General features: G+C 36.6%; 1 protein-coding gene across 2 annotated transcripts in view; it reads left to right on the top strand.

Annotated features, from left to right (window-relative positions):
• Nucleotides 1-20,869, top strand: part of NUP54 (nucleoporin 54) — a 31,193-nt gene that overhangs the window by 3,309 nt on the left and 7,015 nt on the right. For both annotated transcript variants that reach the window (XM_027597537.2, XM_027597536.2), the window contains 8 exons: nt 497-580; nt 674-820; nt 8,140-8,366; nt 10,331-10,518; nt 11,485-11,681; nt 12,990-13,044; nt 13,508-13,601; nt 20,308-20,415. In XM_027597537.2, coding sequence (XP_027453338.1) covers nt 497-580; nt 674-820; nt 8,140-8,366; nt 10,331-10,518; nt 11,485-11,681; nt 12,990-13,044; nt 13,508-13,601; nt 20,308-20,415 — 1,100 coding nt within the window. The remainder of the gene's footprint in view (nt 1-496; nt 581-673; nt 821-8,139; nt 8,367-10,330; nt 10,519-11,484; nt 11,682-12,989; nt 13,045-13,507; nt 13,602-20,307; nt 20,416-20,869) is intronic.

Genomic DNA, 20,869 nt, shown 5'->3' with positions numbered 1-20,869 from the left:
AGGAATATACAACACTACTAAACTACCATTCTCCCGTAGCAGTAACCTGCTGGAATTTAGAAACTCCTGCCAGTTTTAAAAACTATTCATGTTGTCTGTTTCACTTATTAATGTTCTCAGCCTAAATCTTGTAGGCATTTGAATTTGCACCTCCTACTCTAGAAAGTACATGCATAATCATTTTAGAGTTTGTTAAGCATGGTAATCGGCTTAACATGTTTTATCACCTGTAACTGTTAATCGGCCCTTTAGTTGAAGGGTATATATTGCATTGTGGTATTTCTATTTTAAATACTTAGTCACTTATTTCTTGCAACATTGACTTCTTGATTAGTAGTATAGTTTAAAAAATTGAAGTTGAAAGTAGAGAAAGGAAAAATTAGATCAAAATATTTTGTCTTTTTACGTAGCAATGATATAAAATAATTCAAGAAAGAAATTAGTTATGTATACAAAAGATTCTTCCTTTCTGTTTTATTTGTCCTTTTTAAATTAGGTGGGTTTGGAGGATTTGGGACAACATCTACAGCGGCAGGTTCTGCATTCAGCTTTTCTGCTCCAGCTAACACAGGCACTACTGGTAAGAGGACATCTGAAGTCATTTGTAGAAGTGAATGAGCTAGAGAGCAGATTTTTTTTTTTAACTTTTGCAATTTACATTTTTCCTTCAAAGGACTCTTCGGTGGTACTCAGAACAAAGGTTTTGGCTTTGGTACTGGTTTTGGCACAACAACTGGAAGTAGTACTGGTTTAGGTACTGGTTTGGGAACTGGACTGGGATTTGGAGGATTTAATACACAGCAGCAGCAACAGCAAACTAGTAAGTATAAGAGGCCTTCATCTTACTTCAAATATAAAACTGTGACATATAGCTAACATTGAGTGCACTGGTCAAAACGCTTTAATGGATATCTCTTTTTTCGAAGATTTATCAATATTATGTTCCACAAGACTCCAAAAGCTACTTCTCATGTTTATATATGAAGATAGCAAGTGGGGAGAAGAGTGATTGACAGGATCAGGATTATAAAGCCTCTGTGTGTAATAGCATTGTTTAAATTTTCCCTGTTGTTAAAAGTAACACAAAAAAGAAAACTGCACAAAAGTACAGCTTAATGAATTATATCAAGGTGAACACCCTTGTAACCACTGCCTATGTCAGGAGGTGGCCTCTGGCCAGCCGCTTGAGAAGCCCTCCACATTGCGCTCACGGTCACTTCCCTGTCAGAGGAACGATCGTCCTCTTTCATGGTGACCTGTTCTTTACTTTACTTTACTTTATAGTTTTGTCATGTAAGTGTGCAAGCATTATTGTTTAGTTTTATTTGTCTTAAACCTTTGTAAGTTCCCCTGTTAGCCCTCTTTTTTTTTTTTTTTTTCCCCAGTTTGTTAAAGAAATGAGATACTTGTCATACAGAATTTTTCAAGTCAGGACTTTACTGGATTGCATTCCTGTGGTATAGTTTAACATATTTCGTTGTCTTCGTGTTTCTTGTAAATTGGGTTGGATGTAGGTACCTATTTATGTTGCTGGTTCAGTGTTTTGTTGGGTTGCAAGACTATAGGTCGTATTGCATTCTTTATCAAGAGGTATGTAATGTCAGTCGTGTCTATTCTTTGTCGTGTTAGCAGCGGCTGTTGGTGATCATTACTTCGATCCATTAATTTATCAGGGGTTGCAAAATGGTATTATTCTGACCCTGTGACTCTTTTTCCATGTATTTGTTAGAATACTTTTATAAAGAGAAACTTTATCTACTATTTGGTTGATTCTTTCCATATTTATAATTAGTTTTCAAAATAAAGAGTTGGTTCTCTATGATTCTCCAAAGGAGACCAATTAATTTTTATTTAATGTTAGGAACTTAAGTATTTCAGCTCTTTGGTATTTTTTAATCTGTTGCAGTTATTATCCTTATTGATACTTAAATTGTTCCATTTTTGGCCAAAGATACAAGCCTCTTCGGCTTGGCTTCCAAGTCCTTTGACACAAGCTTAGAATTAGTCTTTGATAGCTGATAAGGCAGTATGCTCCAGGGTTATCTTGTATGGATTAATTTATTTGATTCTCACAAGAACCCTATGAAATAGTACTCTTCTTACCTCCATTTTATAGGTGAAGAGAGGAAACAGAGATTGTGACTCTTCCATAGACCTCCCAAGATGTAGGATAGAAACATAAATTCAAGTTCTTTGACTTCCTACCTAATGCTCTTTTCACTTTTCCAGTCTGCTACCTCTTAAAATCACTTTCATTTCATTGTTCTTAGGTAACTTGATTGATTGGCTAAAATTCATCCTACTCAGTTATTGAAGATTATTAGTTTATTAAACATGAATTTCAGGAATTGTCTAGCCAATAGGACAAAGAGAATAGTAGTCTCAATTCTTCTTTCTAGTATTTCGGTCATTTCTCTTTGTTGGAAATCCAAGTACTTTAGGAGAAAAAGGGGAAAGTGAACTTTTTGTTTGTTTGTTTCTTGAAATAGTCTCTCCAATTCTCAGTTATCATAGTTACACTTACTTTCATTAGGAAAAATGGGAAATTGAATTTGATTTTATTCATTTGCAGAATAAAGGGGCTTATTCAATTATTAGCAGCCACTTACTGACTGTATGTTGTATGTCAGGTACTGGTAATATAAGGTTGAAAGCCACAATTTCCTGCTAATAGCCTACAAGGAGACAGAATAACAAATATTTAATTAGAATAATAAACATCCAGTTATACAAAATACATATGTAATGTGAAAGCACTAAAATGAACCCCTACAGGGTGTTGTGGAATACAAAAGAAGAGCTGAATCTTGAAAGAATTAGTTGGATAAATTCAGAAGAGGGTATTCCAAGTAGAGGGGATAACTGACAAAAGCATTGCATGGCATATCATAATGACATTGGGACCTGCTGCTGTAGGGAGTTTTGAGTTTAATCTGCGAAGATTATGGAGCTGTTGCCTTATTTTTAAAACCCCTGCTTGTATGAGATGCTTGCTGTCTGGTTATACTGTCTGTGATATGTCTAATCTCAGCTGCTGACTTCCTGGACGGTACTTCTTATTCATTGAAAACTTTGGCAACTGGCTGTTAGTCTTCCTTTTCTTTTCAACTTCTATCTATCTGGGTTATTTAAACATCACATGCCAAATATTCAAACAGTCATGCCATCTACCTTTTATTCCAAAAACCTTCCATTTCTCTTAAACAATTCTTACCCTGGACCTTGGTGACATCTGAAAACGTTCTAATTTCAAAATCACTGGTGTGACCATCCCACAACCTATTGTTCTTTTAGCCTGCCTTTTTAAGTACTTCGAATATAGCTGTTCCTAGACCTCATTAGGTCTTTAGATCAGTGATATTTTCATTTAGCCCATTAGACCATTTAGAACATTTTCTGTTCTTCCATCAGCTCCTTCTTGTCTTCACTAACCTCTCTAATTAGCTTAGATTCCATGTCCTTCCATTTCAGTCACTGGTTGCCAAATGCTAAAATTTCTTGTCATTGTATCATGTGCCTGAGGGGGTAAAAAAATCCCAAGCGGGTGAAAGCCCAACTGTCTATCCGATACTGCTTGAGAAAAATCACGCAATACAAAAGATTGAATAATACCTCTAAATTCTTAATCACTGACTTAAGTTGGGGCCTCAACATTGCCTGGTAATCCTTAGAAGTTTATTTAATTTATTCTCCCACCTTCTGTAACAGTTAAACCTTTATTCTCTCCAAATCTCAGATTTCTCTATTCTTATTTTTAGCAGATGGCCTTGACCTCCACTTCAAAAAGAAAATAAAATCCCTCATTGCAGTTCCTTCAGTCTCCCACTACCAGATCTGTTTATCTGCCGCCCTCTGTACTCATCCTTTTTCCCTTTTCACCTGTGCTCTGGATCGCATTCTTCCAAGCGACCCTTGTACTGTTGATTATTCTTTTCAGCAATACCCCTCTCCCCAAAATAGTCTTCAAGTTCTCTCCCCAAAGATCCTTCTTATCCACATTTAAACAACCTGAAGTTTCCTTTTTCTTAAAACAGTAACCACAAAACAAAACTTTAATCTCACATCACACTTCAGTTGCTGTTCTCTTCTCCTCTTCATAAACTACATGAAATAGTTATGGAAAAGGGGATCCCCTTCTGTTGTCTTCTGTTACCTCTTCGCCCACACTGATCTGGATTCTGTTTTCTTTACTCAAACAGATCATTAATCCTCTCAAATCCAATGAATACTTACTTTCTTCACTTACATGAAAAATTTAATACACAAAAGAGTAAAATGACCCCATAGTCTACTGAATAGATTCAGCAAGTCAGAATTTGCCATACTTGTTTTATCTATCTCCTTGCCCCCCACTTCTTTTTTTGATTGCTGAAGTATTTTAAAGCAAATCCCAACATGTCCTTTCACCCTCACTTTACTGTGCTTCTCTCTTTAAAAACTTGGACTTCATTCCAATTCACCATTAATAATTCCTTGGTATCATCTAATACCTAGTCCTTAATCATATTTCCCCATATGTTTCATTAAGGCTGGTTTATTCAAATCATGATCCAAACAAGATCCCCACATTCATTTTCTTGTTATCATATCTCAAGGTCTTTTTTTTTTAGAACAAGAAAGCATGTCGGGGGTGAGGGAGAGAGAGGGTGAGAGAGAATCTTAAGCAGGCTCCACATGCAGAGCTGGGTCTCACAACCCTGAGATCATGACCTGAGCTGAAATCAGGAGTCGGACACAACCAACTGAGCCACCCAGGCGCCCCTCAAGTTTCTTTTTAGTATAGAGAGTTCCCCACTCCTTTTTCCCCCCTCAAGAATTGTTGGAGAGACTGGGCCAGTTGTCCTGGCCCTACAGACGTCCCCAATTGTAGATTTGTTTCCTTGTAGTATCATTCAACTTTATCCCCCATTTTTCTGGTAAATGAAGTTAGCTTTAGGTACTTCATTAGATTCAAGTTTGACTTTTTGGCATGGATACTTTGCCAGTTGTGCAGTGTACTTCATACTGCATCACATTAAAAGGTGTATCCCTCTTTTGGTGATGCTAAGATTGATCAGTGGGTTTGGGGGAGTGACAGCCAATCTGTCTTATAAAGTTCCCCATCAGTCTTTAACTTAATGGTTTCATTCATTGATGATCATTGCCTCAGTCAGTTATTTTATTAGGAGTTGCAAAATGGTGATTTCCTAACTCTGCCCTCCCTTCCACACTAAAATTCTTCTGTAAAAGGAAGTTTTTAATCATCCCACAAGATTGCTTGGTCACCCTGAAACATAATTTGTAGAGGAAAGGCAGGCGAAATTCTTTTTAATTGACAGTTTTTGTAAAGAAGTTGTTGGTGGCCCGATTATTTGCAGTGGTGTCCAAGGAATTGAGGTTTTTAAAAATTTTTTATCTTTTAAAAAATATAATTCTGAATGCAAAGGTTTTAAGAAATCGAATGTGCTTGAGTTGGTTGCATTCTTTTTTTTTTTGATGCTCAGATTGTCAGTTTTGGCCAATATGAGCCCTTAACTTCGATAACCTGGTCTATTTTTTTCTTACCTAATTGTTTAGTACTCTTTATTGCTTCTGCTGGTTCATCTTCCTCCTCCTCTTTACCAGAGATTTGCCCATGCTGTTCATCTTTGCCCCTACATCATGGCCTGGCTGACTGCTTCCTTTATGCCTTAGTGAATTTCTAGTGGAGCAGAGCAGCCTTCCCTTGACCTCCCGCCCCCCACTTGATTAGCTCCCCCATTTAGTACTCTGATGACCTCTGTATTTCTCTGAGGGACTTATCACAGTTGTTACTATTTATTTGATTTGCTCAGTTTGTTTACCACTCTGTCCTTAGTATTTAGCTCTGTGTCTGATATTTAGTGGATACTCAATAAGTATTTGTTGAATGAATGAATGTATGTATGTATGGTATATAAAACCAGGACAGACTATATATTGTCAGGAAATGTAAAGGAAAAGAGCTTTTCAAGGAGGATGTGTGTTCAGTGAAAGTTGAAGATTTTCTTTGGGAGCTAAGCAATAATCAACAGCATGAGGGCCCTGAGAATTTAGAAAGGTATGAGAAGTCTAATACACTAAGGTTTGAAAAGAGTGTATTGGGTTTTGTAATTTGAGTTCCTCAGTGCCTTCCACCTAGTGAACTCTGAGTAGATTAGTATTGCTGTAATCTAGTTTGAAGTGTAAAAAGGAAGCTCAGTGTAAATCAGTCCAGATCATAATTTATCTCATTTAAAAGCTGAAGAGATAAAGCCTAGGAATTTCTTGGCCAATGCTACAATAGATAGCTTATTTATTTATTTATTTATTTTTTTTACAATTTTATTTATTTGAGAGCACAAGTAGGGAGAGGGATAGAAGCAGAGGGAGAAGCAGGCGCCCCGCGGAGCAGGGAGCCCTACGTGGGGCTCAGTCCCAGGACCTGGGATCACGACCTGAGCCAAAGGCAGACGCTTAACCCACTGAGCCCCCCAGGCGCCCCTACAATAAATAGCTTATGAGCTTATAATGACCAGGATTCAAGTCTTCTGGCTTCTAGTCCAGTTCTCTACAATTTTTATATGTTCCCATTTGGAAATTAATACTATTCATCTGGAGGATAATAAGAGACCCTCTCTAGCCCTGTAGCAGCCCCAATGACCTTGTGGTAGTTAGAACCTTTAGATCTGAAAGAAAAGTTAAATATCATCTAATATAGTGGCCCTAAAACTCAGAGCATTTTGGTATTCGTGGTTTTTCTCTTATCTCTATACCATTTGTATTATTAAGAATTTTAAGTCAGTTTTCTTTTAAACATTACCTATTTATTTTAAAAGGAAGATTTGTATTACTGCTATAAATTTTGGAAAGCCGGTATCATCTGCTGTAACAGGATAACTGAAATTAAGTACACAAAATGTAATAATGTTAATAGATTCTAGCTAATACTTTTGCCTTAAGCTCTAAGCCTTAGACTTATGCTTTCCTTTGGTAAAATGTGAGATAAGCAGGTGTTGTGAGTCATTAAAGGCAGACTAGTACCAAACTGAAACTTTTAAAATACATTATCAGATAATTAAAAGATAACTTTTTGTTCTGTGAATTAGTCCATTTAGTGACTCAACTGTTGCCTGACAGCTATAATTTCATGTACTGGGGATACTTAACCTCCCACTTTGGAGATACTGATCTGATCTAACAACTTTACCTTTTCTGTTGGAGAAATTGTAAGCACAGAGAAGTTAAGTGACTTACCCAAAGCTACACGGCCTGCTAAAGCTTTTAGCTTAGAATCCTAATGATTTAGTTCATTTGTTGTTCTTTTTTACTATGTATTTCTTTGTAGTAAGAGAAGGAAAAGTGATTAAGTTGATACGGATAAAACAATGATATAATGATTCTTTTTGCTTATTTTGTGTCCTCCAATTTGTATTTATTACACACATGTAATAGCAATTAAGGTTTAAAAACCAGTTCTGCAACTTCACAAACTTTACTTTTCCTTATATCCATATGCATTTTTTTAATGTGGGTCTAATATGAATCCAACTAGTGTACTGGCAATGGAATTACTTGTATTAAGAAGATAATCGTTAGAAAAGTTAAGTTTAACATTATAAGAATTGTCCTAGTATATTAGTTTCCTAATGTTGCCATAACAAAGTATCACAGACTTAGTGTATTAAAACAATACAAATTTATTATCCTATAGTTCTGGAGATCAGAAATTCAGAAATGGGTTTCACTGGGCTAACATCAAGGTGTTGGCAGGGCCATGTTACTTCTTGAGGCTCTAAGGGAGAATCCATTCCCTGGCCTTATCCAGCTTTTAGTCTCTCTCCCCGCATTTCCTGGCTTGTAGCCAGCTCCTTCCTTCATCTTCACGTCTCACTTTGACTCTTGACTTCCCCTTTCCCTCCTCAGGACCTTTATGATTGTGTTGAGCCCACTTAGTGATAATCCAGGATAGTCTGAACTCAATCTCTTAATTTCATCACATCTACAAAGTTTCTTCTGCTGTGTAAAGTAACATATTTACAGGTTCTGGGGATAGGATGTGGACATGATGGGGGGAAGGGGCATTATTCGGCCTACCATACCTAGGATCTGAATTGATGCATTCTTTTGTTTTGAAATACTAATTACGGGGTACATTTCTAGCATTAGGTGGTCTCTTCAGTCAGCCCACACAAGCTCCTACACAGTCCAGCCAACTGATAAATACTGCAAGTGCTCTTTCTGCTCCAACGCTGTTGGGAGATGAGAGGGATGCTATTTTAGCAAAATGGAATCAGCTGCAGGCCTTTTGGGGAACAGGAAAAGGATATTTCAACAATAACATTCCACCAGTGGAATTCACACAAGAAAATCCCTTTTGCCGATTTAAGGTATTAGTATTTCTTTTGATCCTCACTTGAAGAGTGTGTGTAAGAGAGAATGTGATATTTGGATTAAAATAATACGAAGGAAACAATTGCTTGGTCTTTAGTACTCCTTGAATATGGTACAATTATACTTTTGTTTTAAAGATATAGACGTTATTAAATTGAAGTGATTTCTTACGTATATGTGATTGAAGGTGACCAGAGTATGAATGAAGGACGGTATGATCAGAATGTAATTTAAAACAGGAAAAAATGTTAACAGAAGGGGAGTGGTCTGCTTGGCATCTATAAAGTGGAGACCCAAAACTAGAATTCGGTGATACTCATGTAACATTGTCGAGGAATGTATACCCTAGCCAGCAGACAGACTGTATGTTCTGTTTGGCATGTATAATTCTGTTGTCACTATTATAACTGGATGCTAAAGCCATTAAAACAGTATAATCTTTTTCTTTCTGATTCCATGCCTACCAAACAACCTTCTCATTTGAATTTGGCTTCTCAGAGATTGTTTCATCAGCCAGTCAAGAGTATTTAGGTCGACTTGATGGCATATTTTTAATAACTAATGTATTGCAATCCAGTTTATACTTCAGCTACTTTTTTTTTTAAGATGTATTTAATAATTTTCTAGAGAGAGCACATGTGTGCGGGGGGCAGAGGGAACGAGAGAATCCCAAGCAGATTCTCCGAGTACGGCGGAGCCTGACTTGGGGCTGGATCCCACGACCCTAAGATCCTGACCTGAGCCAAAACCAGGAGTCAGACATTCAACCGACTGAGCCACCGAGGCACCCTAGCCACATTTCAGTGGCAAAAAAAAAAAAAAAAACTTTTTGTTGCCTGTGTCAGTCTCTAGTCAATATGTACGTAAGCTTGTGTTTGGAGCTGCAAGGCTAAGGATCAGACCCTTCTCGACATGGTTAAACAACAAAAAGTTACTAGCTTATCTTACTAAAGAACATCTCTCTATCTCATCACTCTAACAAAAAGAATTTTTAAGTGTATATAGTTGAAATTTTATACTTTAGTGACTAAGAGCTATACAGTGGACATAGGTTGAATAGAACTTTTTTTTTAAGTTGATATATAACATACATATGATAAAATGAGAACTAGAATTCTTTTTTAAAAGGTGGATTATTGGGCTCCTGGGTAGCTCAGTTAGTTAAGCATCTGACTCTTGATTTTGGCTCAAGTCATGATCTTAGAGTCGCGGGATCCAACCTTGTATAGGGCTCTTTGCTCAGTGGGGAGTCTCCTGGAGATTCCCTCTGCCCTTCTCCCCTTCCCCCCCCAAAAAAATCTTTTTTAAAAAGGTGCATTATAAGTGGTGACAAAAGAAAAGGCTTCTGTCTAAAAGAGTAATTCCTTAGAAAGGTATAATCTGTCATATTTAATATTATGTTAAAAACTAACATGCTTTGTAAAGTTTTGTATTACATGAAACCATAAAATGATGTAGACATTCTTTATAGTATTGTAAGGTTGACAGTGTTATTCTACTTTTAAAGTATTTATATTTAGAAAAAAAGTATAGTAATCATATCTTTGTATATCTAAAACTTAGTTTAACATTCTGTAAGTCAGTATAGTAAAATAAATTAGGTCCTGGTCCGTGAGTTTTGCAGTCATTTTTATAATGATATGCGGAATTGTTTCATCAGAGTTCAGAAACACCCAACAATAATGAATATCAAAGTTTTTTAGAGGAGAAGGCTATTTGGTTACTCTGTTGAAGAGGAAATTTTAATTTCACTGTAAGTTTATATTATTCTTGGGTAAAATAGTTTCTCTTTATACTTGTGTGATGACCTAGGGCACAGAGTGGTGGGAAGAATAATTATTTCCTTCATTAGCAGACATTAAGCTGTTTTCCCTGTTTTAGCAGATATTTAACGTATTAATATTAAACATCTGATGTAAAATCTGTACATAGTTTTGATACTGTTTTTGTCATTCTACAGGCAGTAGGATATAGTTGTATGCCCAATAATAAAGATGAAGATGGGCTAGTGGTTTTAGTTTTCAACAAAAAAGAAACAGATATTCGAAGCCAACAACAGCAGTTGGTAGAATCATTGCATAAAGTTTTGGGAGGAAACCAGACCCTTACTGTAAATGTAGAGGGTATTAAAACATTGCCAGATGATCAGTAAGTATACATTAAATACACCATTTATTTCCTTGCGCCTTTGTCCAAAGAGAGTGATCCAATAGTGTTTTTGTTGATAGAGCACAAATTAAATCTTAGAATGTTGTTACTCAGCTAGTGATTATTCGGTATTTATAACATTTGTTTAAAAACATTTTTCTTAATCTTGGAGTTATTTTATTTTATATTTATTTATTTTTCAGAGGCAGGAGGGACAGAGTGAGGTGGGGAGAGAGAATTTTGCAGGCTCCACGCCCAGTGCGAAGGCCAGATGCGGGGCTTGATCTCACAACCCTGAGATCATGACCTGAACCGAAATCAAGAGTCAGACATTTAACTGACTGAGCCACCCAGGCGCCCCTTAATCTTGGAGTTCTTAACTTACCAGATGCTAATAATTCCTTAGATTTTTCATTCAGAAACAGAAAGAAATGTTAATCATGGCTGTGTGTGCAAATCAAAGGCCACAAAGACGTTATTGGAAAGTTTTAACTGATTACTGTTCATGTTCATTCATGGATAATAACTATGATTCATTTACTTCTGATGTCTTCTGTGTAATTTTCATACTTAGTTGCAAAAACATTTACTTTGGGATATGTTGGGTTAGAAGAATTATTATTAGTGAGATATAATAACTGAGATCAGATAAGCTTCAGCAGAGTCTCCAAAGTACTTCTCAATGCTGGAAAAGATAGTAACATTTACATAGGACTTTGCAGTGAAGCAAACCTTTTACAAATATTATATGTCTGTCTCATTTTAACTTTTATCATTTAAGTTGATTTACAAGTGAACATAACATTAAATAAGGTTCTTTATTTTGCAAGATTTAAGAGAATACTATTTTCTAAAACAACAATTTCTGAATTCAGCTAGCACCTTTCTAAAATCACATGCTGCACTGATACTGAGTTGTAGCTATGAGTTGTGTGCTCTTTTATAACTTGGTTATTTTTCCCCCAGGACAGAAGTTGTCATTTATGTTGTTGAGCGTTCTCCAAATGGTACTTCAAGAAGAGTTCCAGCTACAACACTATATGCCCATTTTGAACAAACTAATATAAAAACACAGTTGCAGCAACTTGGTGTAACCCTTTCTATGACTAGAACTGAACTTTCTCCTGCACAAATCAAACAGCTTTTACAGAATCCTCCTGCTGGTATGTTTTTAGTCACAGAGTTGAGGAAATTAAAGATTTAGAAGTATATATGCTTCCTCTATTTTTGGAAGGTGTTAGTTGGTTATTAATAAAACTAGTGTCTATCATGTCTGCTAATTTGGGACAAAGTTTTGAATGTTTGCATTTAGCTTTTTTATTCTCTAGCTAATATGCTTGTTAGAAATGTTGGGAAATGACAAACTAAAGAAAAATAATCCATAATCCATCTACCCAAAGATAATTCACTTTTAATATTTTTATTTTTTTCTAACTTGTGCTGAGCATTCAAGTAAAACCTAAATAAATGTATTCTCACCAAAAAAGATTGTAAATGGCGTAACTACATTGACTGTATTACAGATCCTCTTTGTCTCCTTTCCACAGAAATAGCTACTACTACTAATTTATTATACTCTATTAGTCCCTTATCTGTGATTTTAATATGGCATATGTACATGGAAATCCTTAAAAGGATTCTGCATTGTACATTTACTGCAACTTGCCTTTTCAATTGTAGTATTTCATAGCACTTCCCATCCCATATCAGTACATGAAAGTAAATATTCTTTTTAAAAATCTACATGGAATACCATGGATGTACCTTACTTCACTTAACTTCTATGTCATTTCCACTTTTTCATTATTATAAACTATGCAATAATTAACATCCCTATAAATATGTCTTAGAACACGTGGATATGTATTTTAGAATAGATCTCTGGTAATGAAATTTTTGAGTTAAGATTATATATATTTTATGTATTGTTAGATACTGCCAAATTGCTCTCCAAAGAAAGTTGTACACATTGTAACAGGAATGTCGTCTTTTTCTCATATTTCTCTTTTTTAATATTTTCTCATTTTGATCCTTTTTTGCCAGCAGTGAGATTGTCAGTCTCTTTTAATTTTGCCATTCTGAATGCAAAAATCACTTACTTTCATTAGCATTTCCCTGATTTCTAGTCAGTTGAGCATATTTTTATATGTTTATTAGCCATGTTTGTATCTTTTGTGAATTAACATCTCATGTCCTTTACCCATTTTCTGTTAGATGTTTTTGTCTTCCTTCCTGATTTATAGGAGCGCTTTCTATATTCTGGAGGTTAATGTATTATCCTATAGATTATAGATATTTCCTTTCAGTCTATAATTTTTTTTTTTAAGCTTATCCTACAAAACTTTTCACTTTTGTAGCGGTCATATTGAATAGTCATTTTTCATTACAGCTTCTTTAGGAAGGCCTCTCCCATACAAATATAAAAACAGAGAATAGTTTTTTTCAGAAAAAATATTTCTTCTTTTTGGTAGGTGTTGATCCTATTATCTGGGAACAAGCCAAGGTGGATAACCCTGATTCTGAAAAGTAAGTATACCTTCATCTTATTTTCATATAAGGACTAAAATTTGCTAAAGAATGTTGACCCCTGGCTGGTTCAGTTGGTAGAGCATGGAACTTTTGATCTCAGGGCCATAAGTTCAGGTCTCATGTTGGGCATGGGAGCCTACTTAAAAAAAAAAAAAAAAAAATGTTGACTGATAAGGCCGTATAAAATGGTGAAAACCTTGAAATCTGAGTATCACTCCCCTAATTATACTTGTCTTTAAAAGTATAATTTTTGACTGCACTTTATTTCCTCATTTGTAAAATAAAGTTGAATAAAATCTGATTTAACACTGTTGATTTCATAGTCATTGATCTGCCTTTGAACCCTAGAAATTTATTGTGAAATTACATGAATGTTATTATGAAAAACCCTAATTTCTTGTACTTTGTAATAACAGTAAAAAGCGTAAGGTCTGATAATTGACCACTTGGATTTCTTCAGGTTAATTCCTGTACCCATGGTGGGTTTCAAAGAACTTCTTCGAAGACTGAAGGTTCAAGATCAGATGACTAAGCAGCATCAGACCAGATTAGATGTAAGCATTTAGCTTCATTCTCTGCCTCTGGGAATAGTAAAAGAGATTACAGACACTTCTTTTTACCATGTGGATTACTGTTATATCTTAGAGGGAAACAATATAGTGTTATGTGCAAATTAACAATTATAGTTTTGTGTAGCTACTTAATATACAGCCTCCAAAATCATGTAAATCTGATTTGGTATATTTTAACAAAGAAATTAGAATTGTTGGCTTAGCATTGCTATTAGGCTGTTATTTCCATTTCCAGCCAGGGAATGCATATTATTATTTGGGGGGAGTTCTTTTTTTTAATTTAAAGTCAATTAATTAACATATAGTATATTATTAATTTCTGAGGTAGACAGTGATTCATCAGTTGCATATAACACCCAGTGCTCATTCCATCAAGTGCCCTCCTTAATGCTCCTCACCCAGTTAACCCATTCCCCCCTCCACCTCCCCTCCAGCAACACTGTTTCCTATAGTTAAGAGTCTCTTACGGTTTGTCTCCCTCTCTGTTTTCATCTTATTTTATTTTTCCCGGGTTTGTTTCTTTTACTAACCAGAATCATGCTGTATGTATTGTCCTTTGATGTGCTTGTTGGGGATGTTCTCAGCCTAGCACACTCCTTTTATCCATTATATATTGCACAGAATTAGTGTCACTATTTGGGTTGCTTCATTCTGCTGTTATAATTATGCCCACTTTTGTGCACAACCCAGCACAGGGGCTGGAATTTGAGGGGAAGGTGTGTTGACTTGGCATTGAGCAGGTGGCAGGCTGTGCATGCTGACTCAGGCAGGAGGGCGGCTAGACTGTGAATTTGGGACCCACAGGCCAATGGCATCCATGTGTGATGGGGACGTGGCTGGTTTTGCTTTTAACTTTTATTTTTCTGGGAAACTATCTCTCCTTCTATTCTGAATGAAAGCCTTGCTGGATAGAGTATTCTTGGCTGTAGATTTTTTTCTTTTAGCACTTGGAATTTATCATGCCACTTCCTTCTGGACTGCAAAGTTTCTGCTGAAAAACCCACTGATAGCTGTATAGGGTTTCCCTTGTATGTCACTGCTTTCCTTTCTCTGCTGCTTTTAAAATTCCCTCTTTCTCACTACTTTTGGCCATCTTATTTACTTTGTGTCTGGGTGCAGACCTCTTTGGGTTGGTTTTGTTGGGAGCTGTCTGTGCCTCCTGGATCTGGATTTCTCTTTCCTTCCCCAGATTCAGGAAGTTTTCGGCTATTATTTCTTCAGACAAATCTGCCACCTTTTCTTGCTCTTCTCCTTCTGGGGTCCCTATCATGCAACTGTTATGCTTGGCAGTGTCACTGAGTTCCCTGGGTCTGTTCTCATTTTGCATATTTTTTTCCCCTCCCATCCTCTCAGCTTGATTACTTCCCATTACTCTGTCTTCCAGGTGGCTGATCCTTTCTTCTACTTCCTCTTGTTTGCTATTTATTCCAGGTGGTCTATTTTTATTTCCATCTAGTGAGTCCAATAGCTCTAACTGGTTCTTTTTTATATCTCCTATCTCTTGGTGGAGGGTCTCACGGAGGTCCTGCACTCCTTTCTCAATTCTAGTGTGTATCTTCATGAGCATTACTTTAAATTTGCTATCAGACATATTACTTATCTCCATTTTGTTTAGGTCTCTTGCTCTGATTTTGTTCCGCTCTTTCATTTGGGACATACTCCTCTGTCTCCTCATTCTGTCTATTGCTGTGTCTGTTTCTATGTGTTAGGAAAGACACCTGCATCTCCCGCACTTGAAAGTAGTGGCTTTATGAAGAAGAGGTCCTGCAGCACAATGTCTCCTTTTCACCAGAAAATGGTGTGTCAGGGCTGTCTCCTATGTGTGTTGCTACAGGGGTGTCCTGTCGTTGTGGCGGAGCTGTGTTTGCCCTCAGTCCAGTCTAAAGTGGCTCTCTGCCTGTTGTGGGCAGAATCTGGTGCCCGTGTTGTTAGTGGGCCGGTCTGAGGATGCCTTGGGCTTGAGTTGAGTCAGACCAGGCGTTTGCTGGAGATGCAGTAGCACCAAACTGCAGGCACTGTCCCTGTGTAGTCCCCTGAGGAGCTTTTGTTGGTGGGTGGGGCCTGCACTCAGACCCACTGCCTGCCCCCAGCCCACTGCTGGGGTCACTGTCAGACCGGTGTGTGGTTATCTTCCCGTCTCCCTGGAGCAGGACTCACTTTGGAGTGGTGCTGACCTTGTCTGGGCCGCACGCACACTGCCAGGCTTGTGGCACCACTTTGATGGGATCTTACTAAGAGCGATCGGAGGAGGTGGATCTGCTTTGCTCTAGTCTCTTGTCTATGCCGGGCTGCGGAGAGTCTGTTCTGTCAGTTTTCGGGCTGCTTTCTGGGTTATTTATGCCGACGTGGGTTTTCTCTAGGCGGCGACGCGGCAAGAGGTGAGCCCAGGGTCCTCCTACTCTGCCATCTTCCCAGCTGCCTCTCGCATATTATTTTCTTAAACACGTATTTATGAGGCCTTACCAAAATGAAGGCTATAGTTGTGATTCTTTTTGTTGGCATAGTATAATTGTAGATTAATGAAGCACACTTAAATTATTGAATGCTTAAATCTACCTAATATCCTCAATGGTTCTTAAAGGTAACCTCCAAATTCTCTTATGTGGAATTTCTGATACCATACTCATTCAGACTGAATAGTGAAAAACTTACTGTTTTATAAGCAACCCATTTCATTGTCAGCTAATTGATATAAATTCTCTTATTTACATTGATCCAGTATCTGCCTTGGTATAACTTAAACCCATTTTCTCTGGCATTGATTTGTAGGTGATCACTGTGCTTCCTATGATAGCATTACAGATATTTGAACATCGTAATCATTTCTTCCTTTTTATTATTTTCTTCTCTGGCTATAAACTTAAGCATGGTTTTTCATGTGACATGATTTCCAGAGCCTTCATTATCTTGGGCTGGACACATTGGATTTATCAGCATCATTTTTAAAATGAGTTGCCACAGTACTATAAATTGGGTATGACCAAAGTTCTTCAAAATAAGATCAAAGAAGCTATTACCTCTCTTTATTTTTGTTAGTCTTAGAGGTTTGTCAATTTTGTTGATCTTATCAAAGAACCAAGTTTTTGGTCTCATTACTTTTTCTCTAGTATTCTGTTTATAATTTCATTTCTGTTTTTAACCATTTTCTTTGTTCTGCTTGCTTTGGGTTTAATTTTTTCTTTTTCTGGTTCCTTTAGGTAGCAGCTTTAGGTTATGAATTTGAGACTTTTTTTTCCCTTCTAAGCACTGCTTTAAATCCCACAGATTTTGATGTCATATTTTCATCTCTGATACATTCAAAATATTTTCTAATTTCACTTGAAAGTTCTATCTGTTGAATTTTTTTGATTAATAGATTATTTAGAAGTATGTTTCATTTCTACATGTTTGGAGATTTTCCTTTTGCTCGTTGATTTCTAGTCTAGTTCTATTATGGTCAGAGAACTTTGTATGATTTCAATTATTTTAAGGTTTTTAACCCACATGCCTTTGAAAAGAATGTGGAGAATGCTGTTCTTGGGTGGAGTTTTCTGTTAGTGAGATCTGGTTGGTAGATTGTTCAAGTTCTTTATTCTTGTTGATTTTTGTGTTTACTAGTTCTGAGAGGAGAATTGGGAGTCTCCAGCTACAGCTGTGGATTTGTCTTTTTCTTGCAATTCTGTCAGTTTTTGCTTCATGTATTTTGAAGATCTGTGGTTTCCTCTTTTCTGCCTTCTTTTGGGTTTTTTGGGACACTTTTTAGCATTGTTTTTAACTTACTGTCATTTCAACAATTTTTTTTTTGATTGCCATAGGGCATCTCTCTGGGTGTGGGCGTTGTGTTTTGTCCCCAGGGCACATTTGGCAATGTCTAGGGACTTGTTGGGTTGTTAGAACTGGGGGAGTGCTACAGGCATCTACTGAGTAGAGGCAAGGATGCTGATCAGTGCCTCTGCAACAATTACCACGCCCAAATTAATACAGTAGTCCCCCCTTATCCACGGTTTCACTTTCCGTGGTTTCAGTTACCACGGTCAACCACTATCTGGAACCCCTATCTATGAATCATCAGAAGGACAGTAGTAGCCTGGTGCTATGTCACAATGTCTACGTCATTCACTTTGCTTCATCTTATCCGGTAGGCATTTTATCATCTCACATCATCATCAGAACAGTGGTGAGTACAGTACAATAAGATATTTTGAGAGACCACATTCATGTAATTTTATTACAGTATAATTGTTCTATTGTTAATTTCTTAATGTGCCTAATTTATAAATGAGGCTTTATCATATGTATGTTTATATAAGAAAAAACATAGTAAATATAAGGCTTGGTACTATCCATGGTTTCAGGCATCCATTGGGGGTTGTAAAACATAACCCTCATGGATGAGGAAGGACTGCTGTAGTACTGGAGTTGAGGAAACCTTTTCTAGATATTACAGTGTATCTCCTAACATCAGTGTTAACACAGACTTTTCTTGGAGCTGTAAGCATGATGCTCACTTCACAGTTTTGGGCATTGTTGAACCCAGAGTGGGGTATGCCAGAGGTTGGAGACAGTGGTAACTCACCACCAGTTCAGTGGTACTTCAAATTCATGTCTTCTTCCCCGATCCTCTTGCCACTATTTATTTTTCAGAGTCCTCAAATAGTTGCCTATGCATTCAAGTTTTATAGCTATATTCAATAGGAGAGATAGAGTAGCATATACTTAAGTCCATCTTGTCCAAAATCAAAATTGTTCCTATCTTATGCTAGTTTTTCTGTTGCACTTAACTTTTCTTTACTGAATTTCAGGAGTTCACCATTACTCTGGATTTTAATCTCTAGTCTGATTATATTGTTCAGATATCTCCTACTTTCTCATCTCTCTGCCAACTCTGCAGAGTGTCCTTAGTTGAACAGAAAACTTTAATAATATCCGCTAGTATTTTGCCCTGTTTTCTTTTTGGGAATTTGCTCAAGAAATCATTCTTTACCCCAAGGTCTGAGTGTCTCCTACATTTTTTTTTCTCTAATATTTTAGAGCTTAACCTTCCACATTTGGGTCTTCTATCCTCATGGAGTTCAAGTTTGCACAATAAGTGGTATGAACCCAACCTTATTTTTCTTTAGTGGGTCAGATTTTCCAGTGTCACCCATAAATAACATCAGTGTTATTTTCCCCCAGTGATTTATCAGAGCATTTATCCTCTCAGGTCCCCATATGTAAATATATATATATGATGTATTCTGTTCTTTAATCAGTGGCTTGGTAGTGTATTTCAGCGTGTGATAGTGAATCTGATTCTTTGTTTCAGAGTTGTGGCATCTTTATGGATCTTTACTGTTCTACTAACAGTGTTAGATCAGTTTGTCAAAATGCTAGAATTTTAGTTGGAATTGCATTAAACATATTATTTGTAGAGAACTGAATCTTAATAAGTTATTCCACCATGAACATGTTACATTTCTTTACTCATTCAGGTCTTTACTCATTGAGGTACTGTCCTTTGAAACAGTTCTAAATACTTTATTTTTATTATGTTAGTCACCATACAGTACATCATTAGTTTTTGATGTAGTGTTCCATGATTCATTGTTTGCATATAACACCCAGTGCTCCATGCAATACGTGCCCTCTTTAATACCCATTACCAGGCTAACCCATCCCCCCACCCCCCTCCCCTCTAGAACCCTCAGTTTGATTCCTGGAGTCCATAGTCTGTCGTGGTTCATCTCCCCCTCTGATTTCCTTAAAAACCTCGTGCATTCTTCCTTGGGTTAATGCCTAGATTATTTTAGTGTTTGTGAATAAATACTGAATGGTAACATTTCCATTTTTTCTTAGTTATTGCTGGTTTAGAAGACCACTATATTCTTTCGTGTCTGGAAGCCTGCCAACTTCTCAGAACTGGGGCGGGGGGGGGGGGTGCCTAGGTTACATAGTATAAAACATGGCTACCTACTTTTGTTCCTTCAGCATGACCTGTCACTGGAAAGTTTCCTTAAAAGGTGACGTGTCCAGGTGGACATACTAAAATATGTCTTGCACAATCTTCCCTCTTTCTTATAACCTCTTAATATAAGCCAGTGCCGAAGAATGATTAATTATGATAGGAACAATTATGGGATTAATTTAGGTTGGGTAGCTTTTGTTAAATCAGATTTAACTCCCATCTGTAAGGTTAAGACTTCATAAGGCAGAACAGTATGCTTTCAGACCAGGCAAAGAGCAAATCCAAGATGCAGAGGCATAAAAACGTATTTGGTTGTATGATTAATATCCTTCCTTTCCCCCTACAACTCTCATCAGTCCCTCTCAAGTATTGTGCAGCAGTTAATACTGGAGTATACTATACTTTCCAGAAGTAGTTAGATTTAATTGTCTATTAATGCCACTCCTGGATGTCACTATAGCTATTAACTTTTTCCATTCATGGGCTGGTTGTTAATATTACTAAAAATAATCCTTATTTCTGAAGTATATGTTTTATTTTTCTGTGCACTTCGCCTCATCACTAAATTTCCTAGAGCTCTTAAGAAACCTTTGAGTGGTACTTTTTAATTTTTAGATGCACAAAGGGGAAGAAATATAAGGCAGATTTAAAGAGTTTATATTTTGAGAGATGAATCTGTCTCATTTTAGAATTAGACTTTGCATATAGATAAACCTGATAAATATTTGTGATGTCTATACTTCAAAACTTTCTTTTAAAAAACAGATCATATCTGAAGATATTAGTGAATTACAGAAGAATCAAACTACAACTATGGCCAAAATTGCACAATATAAGAGGAAACTCATGGACCTTTCCCATAGAACCTTACAGGTAGTAATTTGGAAAAAATTTTTTGAACAGTTTAAGACGGTATGTGAGACAGTGCTTAATAGAGATTTTTCTGGAATAGAGAAAAACATACTGAAAGGAAGTAATAGTAACTTGAAACTGAAAGTACCAAACTTTCTCAGTAAAACTTGGAAGATGGAGGAGAGGTCTCACAGGAGTGGGTGAAGAAAGTAAATATATTCTAAAATTCACATCTTATTGAGAGGGTAGAAGCAGTGAAGAAATAAATCATCTTGGTGCAAAGAAAGCCTGTATCAGATCACTAACATCCAGTTTTCATAAAAGTAGTAGAAAAAAAAATACTTGATTTTTCAGTGCTAGAAAAGGGAGTATAACCATTAATGAAAACAATAGGATGAAAAACAACAATAGAACTTCAAAATTAACAGAGGGAATAAAAGCATGAACAGCAACAAAAATTGAAATTATAAACTAT

Source organism: Zalophus californianus, chromosome 2, assembly GCF_009762305.2.
Source record: "Zalophus californianus isolate mZalCal1 chromosome 2, mZalCal1.pri.v2, whole genome shotgun sequence".
In the NCBI taxonomy this organism is placed as follows: domain Eukaryota; kingdom Metazoa; phylum Chordata; class Mammalia; order Carnivora; family Otariidae; genus Zalophus; species Zalophus californianus.
Note: the sequence above shows the minus strand (reverse complement) of the source record. Positions and strands in the feature narration are given on the sequence as shown.